Consider the following 20,591-nt stretch of genomic DNA (forward strand, 5'->3'; position numbering starts at 1 on the left):
ACCCTTGAAACAGGCATGGAGTTGGGTGTGGACAAAGGCCGGAGGGCAGCGACCTGAGTCTGGTGCCTGGGATTTCAGAAATGGTCTCTAGATCTTCTTCATCTCTGGGGAGATGCTCTCCACACTCCCCACACCAGGGACCCCAGCCTGGGGGACACTATGGGACAGGAAAGCCTCAGGCCTCCAGAACGCTCAGAACATTGGCCCCCAGAAGCCTAAGTAGGGACCCTTCTCCCCAATCGGACCTCCTGGTGGAGACACATCTTGACACCCCAGGGCCCTATAAGACCAACTGGAATGAATACCAACAATCATAACTCACAGCTTTGGGCAGAGGAAGATCATGGACTTCATTCGGAAGGTCCTGGGTTCAAGTCCCAACCCAATCATTAAATACACATGAAGGAATAAATGAATGAATGAATAGTGGACAAATGAGCTTTCCACCCCCATTCTAGGAGTCTTTATCATGCACTTCCCAGATGCCCAGCCTTGTCCTGCAAAAGGCCAGGGCCCCAGAGAGGCCTCAGCTGGGTCTGGCCTTCAACAAGCTCCCATCCTGGTGGGGGAGAATGAGCCCCTGTCATTACTGCTCAGAGCAGGGATAGATGAGATCATAGGCAGCCAGGACACAGGGAAGGGAGCCAAGGGGGAGGGGCCAGGGTAGAGGAAGGATGCCAGTGCCAAAGAAAGAGCGGAAGTGGAGAGCCGGAGCCTTAGACAGCACGTGGCCAGCGACTGTTACACAGTGACCAGGGAGGAAGCTGGGCTTGAACAAACCAGATAATGAAGAGTAGGGGAGGCTGATCTTTCTTCAGACCTTTTCATTTCTGTCTTGATTTCCTTTGTATACCTCCAGAGACGGGGAGCTCACTCTCATGGGAGACAGCCCAGTCCTTCTTGGGCATGGGCAACTGTCAAAAAGTTTGATGCAACATGATTTTTCAAGTAGTGGGTGCCATGGGTAAAAGGGCTGGATGAGATTGTTTGCGGAGGGAAGGGTACCCATGTGGGCCAGGCAGTCAGTCCCTGCCACAGGCTGGATCTGAAATCAGACCCACCTGGGTGTTGTTGACTACAAACACAGGTTCGTTACCTGATGTACAGGAAGGCCAATTAACCCAAACATCAGGCTTGTGGCAGGGAAAGAATTTTATTATCAAAAGGCAGCCAGATGAGGAGATAGGAGAGGAGATGGGAGTTAAAACTCAAGTTCACCTCCTCAAAGGGAAAAAGGTAGGAGTTTGTATCTGGGGTTGTAGGTGGGGGAGAAGGAGCACGTGCTGGGGTTTTAGGGAGGGAGGGAGTGTATGCCTTGCTGGCTGGCATCTTCAGACTGGGTTTGTTCTTGAAGACTGAGTCTCTTTTTTCCTTGACCATCTGGACTTCTCCGGCTACTGTTCATCCTTGGCCTGCGTTGGGCCTTGCGAGGCTAAACCTCCATTTTCTTCTTGACTCTGGACTTTGTCTGGGAAAGACAGCTCACTCAGATACTAAGGAGGCACAGAAAGACCTGGATGGTTTTGAACAACAGTTGATTATGCTGAGTATGCACAGCTGTAGTTAGCAAAGCTTATCTCAAATTTTTTTTCTTTTCTTCTAGCCCAGGGAAGATTTTTTAACTACTTTGTTCTCAGTTTCATGGGTTTGAATCTCTGCTCTACCACTTGTGGGCCTGGTGACTTCATCTCATCAAACCTTAGTTTCATCTCCATTCCTTTGAAATGACTGTAATAACAGTGCCTACTTCATAGGTTTGTGCATGTATTCAATGAGCTAATGGAGTAAAATGCCTGGCACACAGTAGGTGCACAATAAGTGTGTTGCCTTGCTCTAGGCCCAGAGTGCTCCAGGATGTGTCCCAAACACACATGTACTTTCCTATCTGTAAAATTTTGCACGTGCTCTAACTTCTGCCTCACACACTCTTGCCCCACCACCCACACCTGGCAAACTCCTACACATCCCTCAAACCCCTAGCTGCAAGATACCTTTCTTTTCTCTGTTCAAGCCCTGACCTAGGGGGCTGGGAGCACCTGGGCCTGGCTCTGATTGCCCCACTGTGATGGATGTGGGCAGGGATTGTGATTGGCTCGTGGTAGGCGTGCGGTCAAGCTTGTTGAAGGAATGAATGGTCATTTGGAAGAGGGGCCCAAAGCAGAGACTCAACAGTCCCCCAATCGCTTCGGCGCCCGCGTCCCCAGTTCCCAAGAGCTCACAGGAGCCGGCAGGGGGCAGAGGAGGGCGAGGAGGGGCTTCCGGGCGGGGTCCTCAGCCCTTCCGGTCCGGCCCTTTAAGGGGCGGGGCCCGCGGGCGGTGCTCGGCGCGCGAAGATGGCGGCGGCTGTGGGTCGCGGGGTGGCGGGGCCCCCGAGCTCGCTGCTGCTGGTGGTGGGCGGCGAGTGCGGGTGCCCGGGGCTGCTGGCCTACGTGCTGGAGGAGCTCGAGCGAGGTCGGGCCGGCCGGGGCCGGGGCCGGGGGGGGGCTCGGGCGGGCTGCTCGGCTCCACTGGCGGCCGGCCGGGGAGGGCCCCGGGCCCGGCTTTGGGACCCGCGCGCTAGGGCAACACGGGCGACGCCTCCGCTTCCCGCCCGCCGGGCCCGCCGCGGGAAGGCGGGGGTCGCCTCGAAATCCTCGGGTTCTGGCAGCCTGGACCTGCGGGAGGGAGGAGCAGGGCTGGGGAGGCCGGCCTGCAGCCCCGGGGCCCACTTTCCGTTCCTCTGGAGGAGCGGCTAATCGGGTGTGGGCGGGCGCGGCCTGCCCGGGGATCTGGCGCCCGAGGTGGTGAGTCACAGGTGCACTTGCGAGGTCCACCTGCAGCGGCCAGGCGCGGTGGGCCTGGCGGGCGTGGGGCACGCGCACCGCGGGCGGAGAGCCTTCGTCCCCCGTCGCAGATGGGCGGGGCCTGCGGTCCAGCGCCTGTAAAATCACCTGGTGGCAGCACACCTTCGGTTCACCTGCTTGGGGGATGTTGCCCCGCAGGGCATAGGGCTAGGGTGGGGACCCAGGCGGGCGGTGGACCCAGCGCGAGTGAGGAGATGCCACAAGTTTTAAGCTCGCGTGGTGCAGGAATGCGCGGAAGGATGCAACGGACTGAGTGGAGGCCGGTCTCGGCACCTGAAGGGGGTCTGGGGGAAGGGCCTCCTGGCGGTGGGAACAGCTGGTGCAAAGGAACGGAGGGGGCTGGAGGAGCAGTGAGGCCAGTGGTGGGGTGGAGGGGACAAGCTGACCGTCAGGAGCCGGGGCTTTCTTGCTGCCGTCCTGAGTCTTCTCTGTAAAGCGCCGGCGTACGCTTCGGGTTCCTGCATGCAGACAACAGTGAGATCACCAGCACTTGGGCAGTTCTGAGTCTCCAGGCTGTCTCGGGCTGGGGTGGACCCCACCTGCCAGGTGCCAGTCATTGAAACATTCTGGGAGCTGGGGAGCCCAGCTGATTTCCTGCCCCGCTCCTCCAGGCATCCGGTCCTGGGACGTTGACCCTGGCGTCTGCAGCCTTGAGGAGCAGCTCAAGGTCTTCGTGTCCCGGCACTCTGCTACCTTCTCCAGCATCGTGAAAGGTGAGGCTGGGCACCCCGCGTGCCCCTGCTGCTCCACTTACACTCATCACTGAGCAGGTGTTCTGCCTGTGCCGGGCCGGGGGTTGGCCACGGCTGTAAACAACAGCGGGAATCGTACAGCTGAGCTCTGCCGAATGCGGAGCAGGGGCGGGCCCTGACCCAGCGCCCACCTCCTCAGTCCACAACAGCCCACAAGCGCAGGAGCTTGTGGTTTTGTCCCCATTTTACAGATGAGGCAGATGAGGTTTGGGGGTCAGGGAGACCACTGAGGAGGGGGGCTTTTTGGATGAGAAGCAGCTGGGGCTGATGCAGCGGGTGGAGGGAGGGCTCAGACACAGGAACAGGACATTTGGAAAGTGAGAGGCTGCTGAGGGGCCTGGGGGTGGGGTGTGTGCCCCGTGTGGCAGGGACCATGTCTGGTTCGTGGCTGTGACCCCTGCACAGGGCCAGTGCACAGTAGGTGCTCGAATAGATGGGAAGCTGAGAAAGGAGCAAGGTCGAGGAGGGTTGAGGGTGCCTGGGCCAGCTGCACGTGGCCCATGGCTCCCTAGGGATTCTGGGGTGAGCCGGGTGAAGAGAGCCCCGTGTCGGCTGCAGCCCCCACCTCCTGCCTTGGCCAGCCTGTTGAGTCACCTCCCTGCTGCTGCAGGAGGGGAAGGAAGTGTCCGTCACCTCATTGTCCCAGTGGTTCTGGGTGGCTTCCTGAGCCCTCACAGGATGGGGGGCTGGAAATCCCATTTGCTCCGTGTCACCTTGGCGGTCACTGCCCCCTCCATGTTTTGGTTTCCCCACCTGTGAGGGGCAGTGTCTGCCTGTGACGAGATGTGTGTATAAACTGATGAAGGCTGTCAGCCCGGGAGGTCCTTGCCTCTAGCCCCAGGGCCTGCTGCTCCGTATGTGAAACACGTCTGGGCTCTGGGGCCAGCCCAGGGTTCGGGTCCCAGAATCAACCCCACTCGCCTCTCCGGGGTCCGTGAGGCCTCTCCGCGCTCGGCTCCCTCATGCCGCCCCCGTTCCACCCCCACCGCCACCTCCTCATCCTCAGACACGCTGGGCTCCGGCCTGCCTCAGGGCTGTGCTCTCTTCCTGGTGTGCCCTCATTGGCCCTGCTTGGGCCCAGGCTCCTCGCCTATAAAATGGGGGTGGCGATGGCCTCCCCCACGGGGCTGATAGCTGCAAGCAGTGGAGGCCTTGGTGTCACTGCTGTGTCCAGCGTGTGGCCTGCCAAGGCGGGTTTCCTGTTCTTGCCTCATCCTGGCCTGTAGCTCTGCCATGTGCCTGTTGATCCCCAGATAACCCCCTGGCCGGGGTTCCCCGGGAAATGGAGCCTTGGAGGGGCTTGTGGCTGCCTGGGGTCACTCAAGGAGGCAGGGTTTGACCCGAGATAGCCTGACCCCAAGCTCACAGGGCCGGATTCCCCCCCAAGGCCAGCGGAGCCTGCACCACCGTGGAGACGCCCTGGAGACCCTGGTCCTCCTGAACCCGTCAGACAAGTCGCTGTGTGACGAGGTAGGGAAGGGGCAGCCCCCGTCGTCACCGCCTGTGTCCCTGACTTTGTGCTGCCTAAAATCCTCTTCTCAACACCCAGCAGCAGCACCTTCTCCCTCAGGAAGTCTCCACTTATTCCCTCCTCAGGAGTGATGATGAGAGTGGATGGGCTCGGGAAAGGCTGGAGTTTGGGAGGAAGGAATGGGCTAGGGAAGGTCTGGAGGGGGAAGGCAGGACTGACCGATGTTTGCATCGAGTGCCTTTCCTCTGGCTGGGCCCCAGTACTTGTCTGAATTGACTTCATAATCCTTCCAGCTTGTGGACCTCTGTACCCTTCTCCCAGTTGCCACTGAGAAAGATGAACAAGCTAGAGCCTTGGGGTACCCCTCTAGAGACCCTTGTGGAGGTTGATTCCTCTGATCAAAAATGCTCCTTTTTGCTCCCTCAAGGGGCTCTGAGGGAGACAGAGCCAGACAGATAACATCTTCCCCATGGCATTGGGGCTGGGCCAGAGGGAGAGGAGGGCTTGAGGGAGCCCAGAAAAGAGGGCTTCCAGGAGGAGGGGGCACTGGAGCCGGGCTTTGTAGGATAAGCAGGAGTTTGGCAGGGGGGATGGGGCGGGTGGGGGGAGCAGGGCCCAGAGGGTACCCTCCCAGCTTCTCTGGCCCGGCGATGGGCTGGGGACAGGAGTGGGGTGGTTAGACGTAGATTTGGGGCTGGGGGCCATCCCAGAGGGATGGTGGCTATGTCACTGCACAGAATAGGGCCTTCAACATTCTCTCCTCCCTCAGCTCCGGGACCTTCTGCTGGACCCTGCCCCGCATAAGCTGCTGGTGCTGGCTGGGCCCTGTCTGGAGGGGACAGGGGAGCTGCTGCTCCAGACAGGGGGCTTCTCGGCCTGCCACTTCCTCCAGGTCCTGGGGGACAAAGAAGTAAGCCGCCACGTCTCCATCCTGGTCATCCCCGTCAGGCTGTGTGGCCCTGGCGACCTGCCATCCCCCTGGGCCCCTCCCCTCCTTCCCTGTGGAGTGGTGGTGCTGTCAGGGCCCCATCCCCTCGCCCTCTACAGTGTGTAGTTCCAGGCTGGGCCTGTGGAGCAGCAGATGTCTCAGAGGCCTCAGGTGGCACCCCAGATTCCAGGTCCCAACTGGGCCGGAGCTGGACGGGGTCCCTTCTGGAGTGCCCTTAGTCTGGGTGGGGCAAATGAGGAGAAATCTGGCAGAGCACGTTTTCACATTGTAGTGAGTGACGTAACGATGGTAGGAAGAGGGACAGGTGATGAGGCAGGACCGTCGGCCCTTGTGGGCTATGGGGAGGGCGGGCTGAGGGACCCTTTGTGCTGAGGGTGACAAGGGCGAGTGAGGGACCCTCCCAGCCCCACGAGGCAAGACGGGGCACCCTCACCATTCTCCCAAGAGGCTGGGTGCTGCCTGACTCCAGGTGGCCCGTCCACCGTCCCCACCTCTGCAGATCCTGGATCTCCTGGCCTCTGCAGCACCCCCCGCAGCCCTGCCCAGGCTCACCATCGCCTGCCCGACCTTTGGCGACTGGGCACAGCTGGCCCCCGATGTGCCTGGCCTCCAGGGCCTGCTCCAGCTGCAGCTGAACCCCCCGGCACGGCGGCCGGCTTCTGAGGGCCTGCGCGAGTTTCTCGAGTACGTGGCCGAGGTGCTGGAGCCGCCATCCCCCTTTGAGCTGCTGGAGCCGCCGGCCTCTGTGGGCTTCCTCAGGCTCGCCCGGCCCTGCTGCTACATCTTCCCCGGAGGCCTTGGGGATGCCGCCTTCTTTGCCGTCAACGGCTTCACCGTGCTGGTCAATGGCGGCTCGAACCCCAAGTCGAGCTTTTGGAAGCTGGTGCGGCACCTGGACCGGGTGGACGCCGTGCTGGTGACCCACGCAGGCGCTGACAGCCTCCCCGGCTTCAACAGTCTGCTGCGGCGCAAGCTGGCGGAGCGTGAGGAGGTGGCGGCCGGAGGAGGCTCCGGGGATGATAGGCTGCGCAGGCTCATCTCTCCCAATCTAGGGGTCGTCTTCCTCAACGCCCGGGCGGCTGCCTCGCGTCTGGTGCGCGGAGAGGATGAGGCGGAGCTGGCCCTGAGCCTCCTCGCCCGGCTGGGCATCACGCCCCTGCCCCTGAGCCGCGGGCCGCTGCCAGCTGAGCCCACCGTGCTCTTCCAGAAGATGGGCGTAGGCCGGCTGGACATGTACGTGCTGCACCCGCCCTCGGCTGGGGCCGACCACACGCTGGCCTCCGTGTGCGCTCTGCTGGTGTGGCATCCTGCGGGTCCCGCGGAGAAGGTGGTGCGCGTGCTGTTCCCTGGCTGCACGCCGCCCGCCCGCCTCCTGGACGGCCTGGTCCGCCTGCAGCACTTGGGCTTCTTGCGGGAGCCGGTGGTGACCCCCCAGGACCTGGCGGGGCCTCGGCGAGCCGAGAGCAAGGAGAGCGTGGGCTCCCGGGACAGCTTGAGAAGAGAGGGCCGGACGACGACGCCCGCCAGGCCTGCCCAGGAGCGCCCCGGGGTGGCCCGGAAGGAGCCGCCACGGGCTGAGGCTGCTTGCAGGGCTGAAAAGGAAGCTAGGCCCCCCCGGGAGTTGAAGAAGGACCCCAGGCTGAGTACCCCGCGGACCCAGTCCCGGGAGGTCCGCCGGGCAGCCTCTGCCGTGGTCGGTGTCAAGAAGGCAGGTGCTCAGGTGGCCCCCAAGTCCCGCAGAGCACCCAGCACCCCCCACCCGGGAGTCCCACTAGCGGAGAACGGGCCTGGCAGCCCCCCCAGCTTCCGGGGCGGAGAGGCGAGCCCCCCGACAGAAGCCTGCAGCTCCCCCGCCGCCCCGCCCAGCCCGGAGAGCAGCCTGGAGCTGCGGCTGCGCCTGGCTGGGGAGGACGGTGGCAGCGTGGGGAAGACGCTGGAGCTGCTGCTGGCCGCCAGCACGCCCGGGCGGGGCACGCCCTCGCCCCCCGGAGTCCCCCAGGGCCCCACCGAGGGCGGCGGGCGGCTGTCCCTGAGCCCGCTGAGGGCCGGGGAGGCGGGACCGGACGCCTCGCCCACGTTGACCACGCCCTCGCTGCCCGCCGAGCTGGGCTCCCCGCACTCCACGGAGGTGGATGAGTCCCTGTCCGTCTCCTTCGAGCAGGTGCTGCCCCCGCCGGCCGCCGCCGCCGCGGGCGAGGCCGGGCTGAGCCTCCCACTTCGAGGCCCGCGGGCGCGGCGCTCGGCCTCCCCGCACGACGTGGACCTGTGCCTGGTGTCGCCCTGCGAGTTTGAGCACCGCAAGGCCGTGCCCGTGGTGCCGGCACCCGCGTCCCCCGGCAGCTCCGATGGCAGCAGCACCCGGTCCCAGGAGCGGGCCGGCGCTCCGGGGGCCGAGGAGACGCCTCCCACGTCCGTCAGCGAGTCCCTGCCCACCCTGTCGGACTCGGACCCCCTACCTGCCACCCCCGGCACTGCCGTCTCTGACGAGGACACGGAGGGCTTTGGGGGCCCTCGCCGTGACCCGTTGCCCGACCCCCTTCAATTCCCCCCACCGCTGCCCACCCCGCCCAGCATCTGCATGGTGGATCCTGAGGTGCTGCCGCCAGGCCTCGGCCGTACCCCGAAGTCCCTGGCCCGCCCCACCCCTGGCATTGCCACCCCGAAAGCCACTCCACTGATCACTGCCAAAACCAGGGGGCTGGCCACTGGGGACCGGGCCAGTCGGCCACTCAGTGCCCGGAGCGAGCCCGGTGACAAGGGAGGTCGGGGACCCCTGTCCAGAAAGTCCTCAGTCCCCAAGACCACCACTCGGGGCCCATCTGGTAAGTACCTGGGGGCTGGAGTCCTGCATTGGGTTACCAGCCTAAGTCCTCCTGTTCTCTACTTGCTCTGTGGCCTCAGCCACACCTGCCACCCCCTCTGGACCTCAGTTTCTCCTGTAAAACTAAGGGTCTGGCTTCACTGTTTGAGCAGTTCCAATTCTGAGGTGCTCTAGCAGTGCTGTCAATGGAAACATAACATGGACACATGCGTGATTGTGAATTTTCTAGTAGCCACGTTAAACAAAAGTAGGTGAAATAAATTTTAACAGTACATTTTATTTAACCTGTTTGTGTTGAGGTTCCCAAGACCCACCCCTAGGTTCACGGTTGGTGAGGAGAACTCAGGCTCTAGTTTGCTCGTGGCTGAGATGTATTAGAATGAGAGGACACAGGGGATGTGCCAGGGAGACCAGGCACAAGCTTCTAGAGTCTTCTCCCAGTGGAGTCACACACCACGTGCATATTCCCTGATCAACAAGCTGTGAGGACACGTGTGAAGTGTCTGCCAGTGAAGCTCCTTAGAGGCTCAGTGCCCAGGGTGTTGGTCGGGGCTGGTCATGTGGGTGCCTGGCATGTCCCAGATTTCTAGACTCCCTGGAGCGGAGAGCAGGTGTTCAACATATGCTGCGCTGCTGTAGGAACAGTGTAGGCACTGTGAGCCACCCCAATCATTTCCGGGATGGTGGGAACCCTTCTGAAATCTGAGTTCCCAGACGCCAGCCAAGGGCCCAAGTGTCAGCTTTCTAAGGGTAGCAGTGTCAGACCTGCGTGCTATTTTTTTCCAGTTTTTAAAAATTGTGATAAAATATATGTAACATAAAATTTACCACCTTAGCTATTTTTTTTTATAATTTTTTTTCCCCCAAAGCCCCAGTAGATAGTTGTATGTCATAGCTGCACGTCCTTGTAGTTGCTGTGTGTGGGAGGCGGCCTCAGCATGGCCGGAGAAGCGGTGCGTCGGTGCACACCCGGGATCCGAACCCAGGCCACCAGCATCGGAGCACGTGCACTTAACCGCTAAGCCATGGGGCCGGCCTCTCACCTTAGCCATTTTTAAGCGCATGTTTCAGTGTCATTAAGTACATTCACGTTGTCGTGCAGCCATCACCACCGTCCATCTCTAGGACTCCTTTCATTGAAACTCTGTCCCATTAACACTAACTGCCCTCCCCCTCCCCCAGCCCCTGGCGCCCCCATTCTACTTTCTGTCTGTGGATCGGACCCCTCTAGGGCCCTTGTGTAAGTGGGATCACACAGTATCCGTCCTTTTGTGACTGGTTTCTTTCACGCAGTATAATGTGCTCATGGTTCATCCACGTTGTAGCAGGTGTCAGAATTCCCTTCCTTTCTAAGGCTGAGTGATTTTCTGTCGTGTGTATGGGCCACACTCTGTTTATCCATCATCCGTTGACGGGCACTTGCGTTGCTTCCGTCTTTTGGTGATTGTGCGCGTGCCAGGTACAAGCACCTCTTTTGAGTCCCTGCTTCCGTTTTTCCGGACTATACACCCAGAAGTGGAGCTGCTGCATCATGTGGTCCTTCTGTGTTTAACTTTCTGGGAAACTGCCAGACTGATTTCTACAGTGGCTGCCCCAGTTGACATTCTCACCGCTAGTGCACGAGGGCTCCAGTTTCTCCACGTCCTCGTCAGCACTTGTTATTCTCTGTTTTTTTTGGTTATAGCCCTCCCAGTGGTGTGAGCTGGCATCTCCTTGTGTGTTGATCTGCATTGCCCTGGTGACTAGTGATGTGGAGCGTCTTCTCCCGTGCCTGTCTGCCCTCTGTATCTCTTTGGAGAAATGTCGGTTCAAGTCCTTTGCCCATTTTTGAATCAGCTTGTTTTTTCTTGTTGAGTTTTAGGAGTTCTGTTTATATTCTGGATATTAATCCCTTATCAGATTTATGATTTGCAAATATTTTCTCATGTTTCATGGGAACAGGACCTTTTCAGTTTGTTGATTGTGTCTGATACACAAATGTTTTTAATTTTGACAAAGTCCTATTTATATATTTTTTCTTTTGTTGACTGTGCTTTTGGTATCATAGCCAAGAAGTCATTGCCAAATCTAATGTTATGAAGCTTTTCCTCTGTTTTCTTCTGAGTTGTACAGTTTTAGTTATGGTTATATAGTTATAGTTTTAGCTTGAGGTCTTTGATCCATGTTGAGTTAATTTGTGTATATGGTATAAGGTGTTGGTCCAACTTCGTCATTCTGTGTGTGGAGATCCGGTTTTCCCAGCACATTTGCTGAAAAGACTGTGCTTTCCCCATGGAATGGTCTGGCACCCCTGTCAAAACTTATTTGACCGTATTCAGGAGGGTTTGTTTCCAGGCTCGCCGTTCTGTCCCGTTGGTCTGTATGTCTGTCCTTATGCCAGGACCACACTGTCTCGATTACTGTCGCTTTGCAGTAAGCTTAGAAATCAGGAAATGTGAGTCCTCCAACTTTGTTCTTCTTTTTCAAGATTGTCTTGGCTATTCGGGGTCCCTTGAGATTCCATATGAATTTTGAAATGTATTTTTCTATGTCTGCAAAAAAACATGATTGGGCTTTTGACAGGGATTGCATTTGATCTGTAGCTCGCTTTGTATGGTGTTGACATGACAGTATGCAGTCTAAATGCACGAATGTGGGGTGTCTCGCCATTAATTTGTGTCATCTTTAATTTCTTTCAGCAATGTTTTGTAGTTTTCACATACAAATATTTTACCTCCTTTGTTAATTCTTAAATATTTTATTCTTTTTAATGCTATTGTAAATGGGATTGTTTTCTTAATTTCTCTTTTGAATTGTTCATTGTGGTGTATAGAAACGCAGCTGATTTTTGTGTGTTGATTTTGTATCCAGCTACTTTGCTGAATTCATCTATTGGTTTTAACAGGTTTCTTTTTTGTGTGTGGAATCTTTAGGGTTTTCTACATATAAGACATATAAGTGTCACCTGTGAACAGAGATAACTTTACTTCTTCCTTTCCAGTGTGGATGCCTTTTCTTTCTTTTTCTTGCCTAATTGCTCTGGCTAGGACTTCTGGTGCTGTGTTGAGTAGAAGTGGTGAGAGCAGGCCTCCTGGGCTTGTTCCTGCTCTTAGAGGAGCAGCTTTCAGTCTTTCACCGCTGAGTGTGGTGTTCACTGTGGGTTGTTCATATGTGGTTCATATTATGTTAAGGTAGTTTCCTTCTGTTTCTCGTTTGTTGAGTGGGTTTGTCATGAGAGAGTGTTGAGTTTTGTCAAGTGCTTTTCTGTGTGGATTGAGATGATCATGTGGGGTTTTTTCCTTCGTTCTGTTAATGTGGAGCGTTACGATGATTTTCACGTGTTGAACCATTCCTGCATCCCAGGAATAAATCCCGCTTGGTCGCGGTGTGTTTGCCAGTATTTTGTTGAGGATTTTTGCGTCAGTGTTCCTAACGGGTATTGGTCTTCAGTTTTCTTGTTTTGTGGTGTCTTTGCCTGGTCTTGGTATTAGGGTTAGGCTGGCCTCATAGATGAGTTAGGGAGTGTTTCCTGCTCTTCAGTTTTTTGGAAAAGTTTGAGAAGGATTGATGTTAGTTCTTCTTTAAATGTTTGCTTGAAGCCCAGAAGGTTTTCAATTGCTGATCCAGTCTCCTTACCTAGTTATACATCTATTCAGATTTTCTATTTTTTTGTGATTCAGTCTTGGTAGGTTTTGTGTTTCTAGGAATCTTTACATTTCTTCTAGGTTATGCAGTTTGTTTGTGTGCTGTTCATTGCGCTCTCATGACACTGCTTGTTTCTGTAGAAGCAGTGGTAACGTCCCACTTTCATTTCTGATCTTCCTCGTTTGTCTTCTCTTGTTTCTTAGTCCGTCTAGCTAAGGATTTGTCAATTTTGTTAATCTTTTCAAAGAACCAACTTTTGATTTTGATGATTTTCTTCTGTGTTTTTCTATTCTCTGTTCTTAAAATTTCTGCTCTAATCTTTATTATTTCCTTTCTTCTGCTAGCTTTAAATTGACTTTTGTTCTTCTTCTTCTGTTTGCTTAAGGTATAATGTTAGGTTGTTGTTTTGAGAGATTCTTTTTCATATAAGCATTTATAGCTGTAAACTTCCCCTTTATCACTACTTTCTCTCAAAAAGTTCTCTTTGTCTTTTTCGACAGTTTGATTATAATGCATTTGATATAATGTGTCTCCTTCACTGTGGTCTCTGCGTTCATCCTACTTGGAGTTTGCCGAGCGTCTTGGTTGTTTATATTCGTGTCGTTCATCAAGTGCGGGAAGTTTTGGGCCTTTATCTCTTCAGATGACCTTTCTGCCGTCTCTCCTGAGACTGCCCTGGTGTGTGCATTGGTCCTGCGGTGCTGTCCCATGGGCCCCGCAGACTCTGTTCACTTGCTCCCATCGTTTTTCTCCCTGTTCCTCAGACTCTGTTTCCGTTGTCCTGCCATCAAGATTGCTGATTCTTCTGCCTGTTCAAATCTTGAATTGAGTCCCTCTAGTGAATTTTTCATTTCAGTTGTTGTACTTTTTGGCTGCAAAATTTTTCATTTATTTTTTTGTTTTCTGTCTCCTTATTGATATTTTTATTTTGTTCATGCATCCTTTTCTCGCCTTTCTCCACGTCTTCCTTTACTTCTTTTGAGTGTCTTTCAGATAGTCATTTTTAAAGTCTTTGTCTAGTAAGTGTGCCATCTGGTCCTTGTCAGGGATGGTTTCTGTTGATTTAGTTTTTTTCCTTTGAATGAGCCATACATACTTGGTTTCTTTGGGTGCCCTGTGATTTTGTTATAGTTGTTGAAAACTGGATGTTTGAATTTAAGAACGTGGTAACTCTGGAGATCCAAATTTCCCTTTTCCCCAGAGTTTGCTGTGGCTTTTTTGTTGAATTACAGTGGGCTGTCTCTGTGCTGGCCACCAGTCTGCGGTGTAAATGTGAGGCATTCTCTGGTCTTTCTGAGCCTGCAGCTTGCCCGGGGCACGTGTGGTGGCTTTCTAAACTCCCCTGTGTGTGCAGCTGCTTGTGAGTGTCCTAATCTCTAAATGTCTGCCTCCCAAACAGGGAAGAAGAAATAAATGAAGAGGGGGTGTAAGAAGGATAAAAAAATGCACGATCCTTGAAATCCCAGGTGACTCACTTCACCCTCACAGGGAGGGGCTGCCCCACAGCTGTTGTCTGCATGGGGGCAGATGCCTGGTGCCTCTTCCTGTGCCCGCGCCCAGAATCTTCGTGCTGTGTTAATTCTTTCCTGCATACTACCTGAAAATGGTATTTCAACGTGTGATCAAGAGAAGAAGTGACTAGATAGTTCCCTTTCTCTTCTCTGCAGCACGTCTTGGGAGCCTGGAGCGCACTCAGAGCCGTTTCGGCCACATGTGCCACGTTGCGGTGCTCACTGCCCACTGCGTTGGTCAGCGCAGGCCTAGGGTTACTGGGGGAGGGCTGGCGAGAGAGCAGTGAGAGTGATGACAGCAGTAACTTGAGCTCCTGTCTGCTGAGCGCTCACCCTGGGCTGGGCCCTGTCCCGGTGCCCAGGGTGGTCCTGCCCTCCAGGAGCTGATGGCCATCTCTGGCGTGTCTCCCCTCGGGGCCTGGCTGCCCTGGCCTCTTGATCCTCTCCTGGCCTCAGTGCCCATCTGAGCTGCCACCTCTTGTCTTCCTTGGGCGGGTCCTAAGGGCGGCAGCTGATGGGCCGCCATGACCTCTGGCAGGTCAGGGGTTCCCAGCACAGTGGCAGGGAGAGGGTGGCCCCCCGGGCAGGGCTGGCACCCGGAGGCTGGGGGTCGTCCGAGGCTCCGCCTGCTGGGGCATTTGGCCTCTTTCCAGAGGCCGCCGTCTCGGCCACTTGGGGTCTGCTGCTCGCAGTGCCTCAGATAAACCGACCCTCCGTGCTGGCATCAGCAGCCTGTCTCAAAGGGCTGGGGGTAGACGTGTCAGCTCTGCGGGCCGGCTGGTCTCTGTGCCGTCCCCAGCCCTGCCGTCGTAGCCCAGTGGTGGCTTGCTGAGCGCACGGCCGCGCCAGCCGACCTGTGCTTACAAAGCAGGCGCTCGCCGAGTGTGGCCTGTGCGCCGTAGCTCACCGGCCCTCCTCTGCCCCCGTCCTCCTGCCCACGGCCCCCATATCTTCTCTCTGCCCTTCCACCTCTGCCGCTCCGGCCGCCCTCACGCCTGCTGGGGCCAACATGGCTTTCTCTCCCTGATGCTCCACTCAGGACCCTCGCCGCCATGCTCCCCGGTTTTGAGTGTGGGGTGCCACTCGCCCAAAGCTGGGCTTGCGTTCTTTCTGCAAACGCCCCAGCCGCTCTCTGAGCGGGGCCCACATCCTGAGCGGGGCAGTGTTTATGGTTGTCAGATGCTGAGCGTCTGGCAGGCTTCCTGCGTCCAGACCCAGCAGTGTCCTCAGTCAGCTGGTCAGATGGCGGCTTCGTCCCTCTTGCACAAGCTCTGGGTTCAGGGCCATGGACGAGGCCCTGAGAGCAGCTGCCCCATCTGCGGCCAGGCCGCCCCATCCTAGGTCTCCCTCTGGTAACTCTGTCCCTCTCACACCAGCTCTGGCTCTCTGTCACCCTTGGGGTGGGGGTTTTTTGTCTGTCTTGGTCACTACCATGTCCCCAGGACCTGGTGCCCTGGATGGCTTGATAGACATCCCTTGAGTAATTGAATGGATGGATGCTGCAGAAGCAGCAGAGTGTTACAGACACCGGCTGCTTCCAGGGCTCAAGCTCCAAAACCCCCTCTTCCAGGAAGCCCTCTCTGATTGTCCCCTCCTTTGGTCTTGGGGATATCTGTCTCCAGGGACTGGCGAGGGAGGGTCCAGGCACTGAGGAGGCGGTCAGGGTGTCTGCCGAGTTCGTCGAGTATCTGCCCCTGTCAGCCGTAAAACAGGGAGATTAGGACTCCTGCCAAGGAGGGAGCTGTTCAGAGAGGTGCTGGTGGAGCTGGGAGCCTCGTTCTGGCCTCTGGGTCTCGGCCCTTTCCCGGCCCTGGGAGTCCACACTGACTCCTCCTCCCTTGCTCACAGGGTCACCCGGCAGCCGGCCAGGTGGGTCAGCAGCTCCACCCGGCTCCCCCGTCTACCTAGACCTGGCCTACCTGCCCAGCGGGGGCAGTGCCCGCCTGGTGGACGAGGAGTTCTTCCGGCGGGTGCGGGCACTCTGCTACGTCATCAGCGGCCAGGACCAGCGCAAGGAGGAGGGCATGCGGGCTGTCCTGGACGCGCTGCTGGCCGGCAAGCAGCAGTGGGACCGTGACCTCCAGGTGCATGACCTCTGGGGCCTCGGGCAGTCTTGGCGCAGGGCGGGGTCAGTGCCTCCTAGAGTCTTCCTGTTGAACCCACACGGTCCCGTGGGTCGAGGGCGCCGTCCTCCCCGCGTGGCGGAGGGCGTGGGGCTCAGAGAAGAGGCACGTCCCCAGGGCCACACGGGGATGAAGGCAAACGCAGGAGGCCCCTGTTCCTGTCATGTCCACGTCCTCCTCGGTCTGCAGCTGCCCTGGGCGAGGATGCAGGGCGGGGCTGGCTCCATCACCTCCGTCGCCCCCATAGAATGGTCAGGGTGGACTGGGCGGGGAGTGCGGTGTCCGTGCAGCTGAGAGAGTTGAGAAGTGACCTGAGGGCTGGGATCACTTGAAGCCTGAGACTGAAATGGAGCCTTGGAGGGTGAGGCGAGTTTGGGTAGAGGGAGGATCTTCCAGGTACCCAGCCGCCCATGCAGCGTGTGCGCGGCCGACCCCAGCCTTGCCCGGGGCCTGTGGCCGCTGCTCGCACACAACTTGTGGAGCCGCTGGGAGGGAGAGGCCTGGAGATGGGAGCAGGCTTGGCGTGTTCAAGGTGTCAGAGGGAGGCCTGGGCCGGCGAAGAGGGGGATGGCAGCGGGGAGGCTGGTGGGAAGCACGGAGAGGGGTTCACAGAAGAGCTGCCCGGTCTTTGGCTTGTGAGAGGGCTCTTTGGGTGCTGAGGGAAGGGAAGGGGCTGCAGGGTAGGCTGGCCGCCGGCTCAGACGTCCAGGTGAGAGCTAACAGGCGGAGCAAACGTGGTCAGAGAGGGGCCTCGGGTGCCGTGGGGCTGGGCCAGGAGGGCGCCCCCTCACCATTGGTCCCTCTGTCCCACCCACAGGTGACCCTGATCCCCACCTTCGATTCGGGCGCGATGCACCGGTGGTACGAGGAGACGCATGCACGGCACCAGGAGCTGGGCGTCACCGTGCTGGGCAGCAACAGCACCGTGTCCATGCAGGACGAGGCCTTCCCCGCCTGCAAGGTGGAGTTCTAGCCCCGCCTGACACCGCCGGGCCGGGTCTGCCGCGTCTTGAGACTCCCCCAAGTCAGAAATAAACTAGACGCTCTGCTTGCCTGTGGCCCCTGTTCCTCTGCCAGTGGGGGGCTTGATGGTACCCGGGACAGTCCTTACCACCGTGTGGGCCCCCAGTCCCAGTGGCCATGGAATCCCCAGCAACCCCCAGGTCAGGCATGCTCTGGCCTCCATGTCACAGCTGGGAAAACCCAGGCCCAGGGGAGGCGGTGCTTCTCGGCGATAACCACTAATAGCAGCCCTGCAGCCTAGCACTGCGACCTCGAGGGGTGGTTTTACAGATGGGGACACTGGCGCCCAGAGGACAGCTGCCAGACCCCCACCACCCAACCAGTCAGGGGCCAAGGGGAGATGGGAACCCCAGGCTCTGTGCTCCAGAGCCCCCTTCTTCCTGGAGACAATCGGCGCTCGTGGCAGGAGAGACACTACAGAAAGTTCTTAGAGAGGACCCTGAAACCCACAGTTCCGGAGCCCCAGTTTCCTGAAGAACCCTGTTCCTGATCTCTGCATGGACAGAGACACCCACGTGTGATGTTAGGTGAGACGCCAGCCGCACTGGGCGGAATGGCAACCCCAGAGCACGTGTGTCCCAGTCCTGACCCCGGCACCTGTGACTGTGACTGAGTGTGGCAAAGGGGGTTTTGCAGATGCAATTAAATGAAGGATTTTGAGATTATCTGGATGGGCTCTAAATCCGATGACAAGTGTTCTTACGAGAGACAGAAGAGGAGACACAGAGGGGAGGGCCATGTGGAGACAGAGGCAGGGATTGGAGTGATGCGGCCACAAGCCAAGGACACCAGAGCCCCCACAGCTGGGAGAGGCGAGGAAGGGTCCTCCCCTGGGACCTCCTGAGGGAGCCAGCCCTGCCCACACCTGGATCCCAGACTACCGGCCTCCGGAATGTGAGAGAGTAAACTCCTGTTGTTTTAAGCCCCTAGTTTGTGGCACTTTGTGACGGCAGCCCCAGGACCCTCCCACACCAGCGTATGTCCTTGGCTGGTCGGCAGCCTGCTCTCTTCCCTGGAGATAGTGGCCGGAATCACTGTGTGGCGTTGCAGGGCTTTGCGGGGTAGCTCCTCCCTCTGGCTGTCCCAGACGACATCTCGGTGAGCTCAGGCTGCCGTGACCGAACACCGCAGACCAGGCAGCTTCACCAACAGACACTTCTCACAGCTCTGGTGGCCGGAAGTGTGAGACCAGGGCTGGCGTGGTTGGGTTCTGGGGGGCTTACTTCCTGCAGACAGCCGCCTTCTGGCCGTGTCGTCCTGCTGGGAGAGGGAGCAAGTTCTCTGGAGTCCCTTTCCCGTAAGAGCACTAGCCCCATTGTGGGGGCCCCACGCTCATGACCTCATCTAACCCTGGTGGCCTCCCAAAGGTCCACGCCCCCACACCATCACGTTGGGGGTCAGGGCTTCACCGTGGGAATTGGGTGGAGGACGCAGTCCAGTCTGCAACAGCCAGAGGCCGGAATCACGGGGCCAGCAGCAGCTGTGGAGAGCTCTCCAGAGGATGGGTTTTGGGGACCTGAGTACCTCGTGTGGGAGCACCTGAAGGTCCCCCAGCTGTCCTCATGTGTGGTGTCGGGGCTGGACTCCAAGGGCAGGTGGTCGGGAAGGGCAGGTGGACGTCAGGTGAGCTGCACTGGAGCCCAGGACAGGAACCACGAGGGCGCCGTGGGCGCTGCTGCGGAAACCAGTGCCTCAGCCACCCAGCGCAGCGCACACCTGGCCTCGGGGAGGTGGGGCAGCAGCACCTGGGACCTGGCTAAGCAGCCCTGCGCTCACCTTCCGCTGCCACGCGCTCCAGCCTACGCTGACAGGAAGTTCCGAGGACGGCAGTCTGGGCTCACGCACCGCCGGCACGGTGCCCAGGCGAAGCTAGCACTGGCTGCCCTGCCGCCGAGCACGCAGGCTGTGGCCCGCTGCCCCCTTGCCCTGTTGTTGCCGGGCAGAGATGAACTTCCTGTCCAGGGTCTCAGGATGGTCGCTGTTCACACAAGGCCACGTGCCCCCATTTTTCATTTTGGCCCAATTGTCTAATGATGGGTGCTGTCTCCTGTTCTCAGTCATTGCTTTCATTACCAGGGAGGTTTTCTAATATTTATTTATTTTTAGTTGGTTTGATTTTTTTATTAGATATTTGTCTTTTTCTCATTTATACATCATAATTCTTTAAAAAATTAATTGTGCTAGGAGACATAAAATTTATTCTCATAAACATTAATAAGTTTTTATGGTTTTTCCCAAATTTATCTTTCAGTTTTGTTTATGAACAGTTTTGCTGTAAATGTTTTATTTTTATGGTTTTCAAACCATAATCTTTAAATGTCTTTTGTGCTTTGAGAGGCTTTTGCCACAGTTGGCACAAATTCTCCCATGGATTTTTCTTTGTTTATAATTTCAACTTTTATTTTTATCCATCTAGGACTTATTTTGGGATGGGGAGAGATATAGAGATTGCTCCACCCCAGACGGCCTGACTGTCCCATGCTGGGGACAGATTTGAAACACTCCCTCCTCCCTGAATTATCCATGTGTGTTGGCATCTGTTTCTGGATCTGCTCTAATTCCATTGCCAACCTCGGCCATCTCCTTGCTATTTTCACTGGTGTAACTTGGTGTTTTAGTAGCGCATCAGGCAGCTTCTTTGTTCTTAATTTGATTTGTTTCCTTCATAAATTCCCAGTCATTTCTCACATGCTCATTCCTCTTAGAGTTCTAGAATCTCCACAGAGGAGGCCTGGACTGTGCATAGGAAACTTTGGGAACTTCCGCTTCTGATCAGGTGGTGGACTAGATTCCCAAGCTGATCCCACAGTAAAAACAACTAAAATTGCTGGTAAAAATGGGTTAAACCATGATTAATGTATCAGCAAGCAACCAGAAAATAAGGAGCAGAGGCCAGAACGTCAGCACAGGCAGGACTACTGGGAAGGAAGCAGCTTTCCTGTCGGATGAGGCAGGTCTGGTCCTCAGTTTTCATGGACTTTCAGGATGGTGGGTCTGATAAGTCAAGACCTCAAAGGGTGAACTGGAAATCAAAAGATCTTCCCAGGATTGGAAAGGAACCTTGGACATCTCCGACCTTGCCATCAGGAGCAGGAGGAGGAGAATCTAGTCCAGTGACGTGACTTCTCATGAGTTTGCGACTCCAACGCTATCTGGGTGTCTGAAGGCGCCCAGTGGACAACGTGGTTTAACGCAGTCCAGCGTGGCGCTGACCTGGGTCTACTGGGAGAACCTGCAACTCCAGCCTTAGTGGATGCCCCCAGTCACATCCCGGGAAGTATGAGCCGGGGTCAGAACTCACAGCCTGTCTGTGCGAGGGGGAGCCAGCAGTGAAGACCTCCAGTGTTGGCATCACTGGGCCCAGAATTGGTGTGTTTAGTCCTGAAGTGTGAACAGAAAGCAAGAGACAGTAATATTTGTAGACGAGCCCAATAGAACTAAGAGAAATTAAAAAGCTAATAATTGAGATTTCAA

General features: G+C 57.0%; 1 protein-coding gene across 1 annotated transcript; it reads left to right on the forward strand.

Moving 5' to 3' along the window:
- Positions 1-2,316: 2,316 nt before the first annotated feature.
- Positions 2,317-17,782, forward strand: MAP1S (microtubule associated protein 1S). The gene is made up of 7 exons (XM_058563699.1): positions 2,317-2,451; positions 3,455-3,556; positions 4,983-5,065; positions 5,836-5,976; positions 6,515-8,837; positions 15,820-16,055; positions 16,912-17,782. The coding sequence occupies exons 1-7, from the start codon at positions 2,334-2,336 to the stop codon at positions 17,065-17,067; spliced, it is 3,159 nt and encodes a 1,052-aa protein (XP_058419682.1). The 5' UTR covers positions 2,317-2,333; the 3' UTR covers positions 17,068-17,782.
- The last annotated feature ends 2,809 nt before the right edge of the window (positions 17,783-20,591 follow it).

Source organism: Diceros bicornis, chromosome 20 (assembly GCF_020826845.1).
Source record: "Diceros bicornis minor isolate mBicDic1 chromosome 20, mDicBic1.mat.cur, whole genome shotgun sequence".
NCBI classification, from domain to species: Eukaryota; Metazoa; Chordata; class Mammalia; order Perissodactyla; family Rhinocerotidae; genus Diceros; species Diceros bicornis.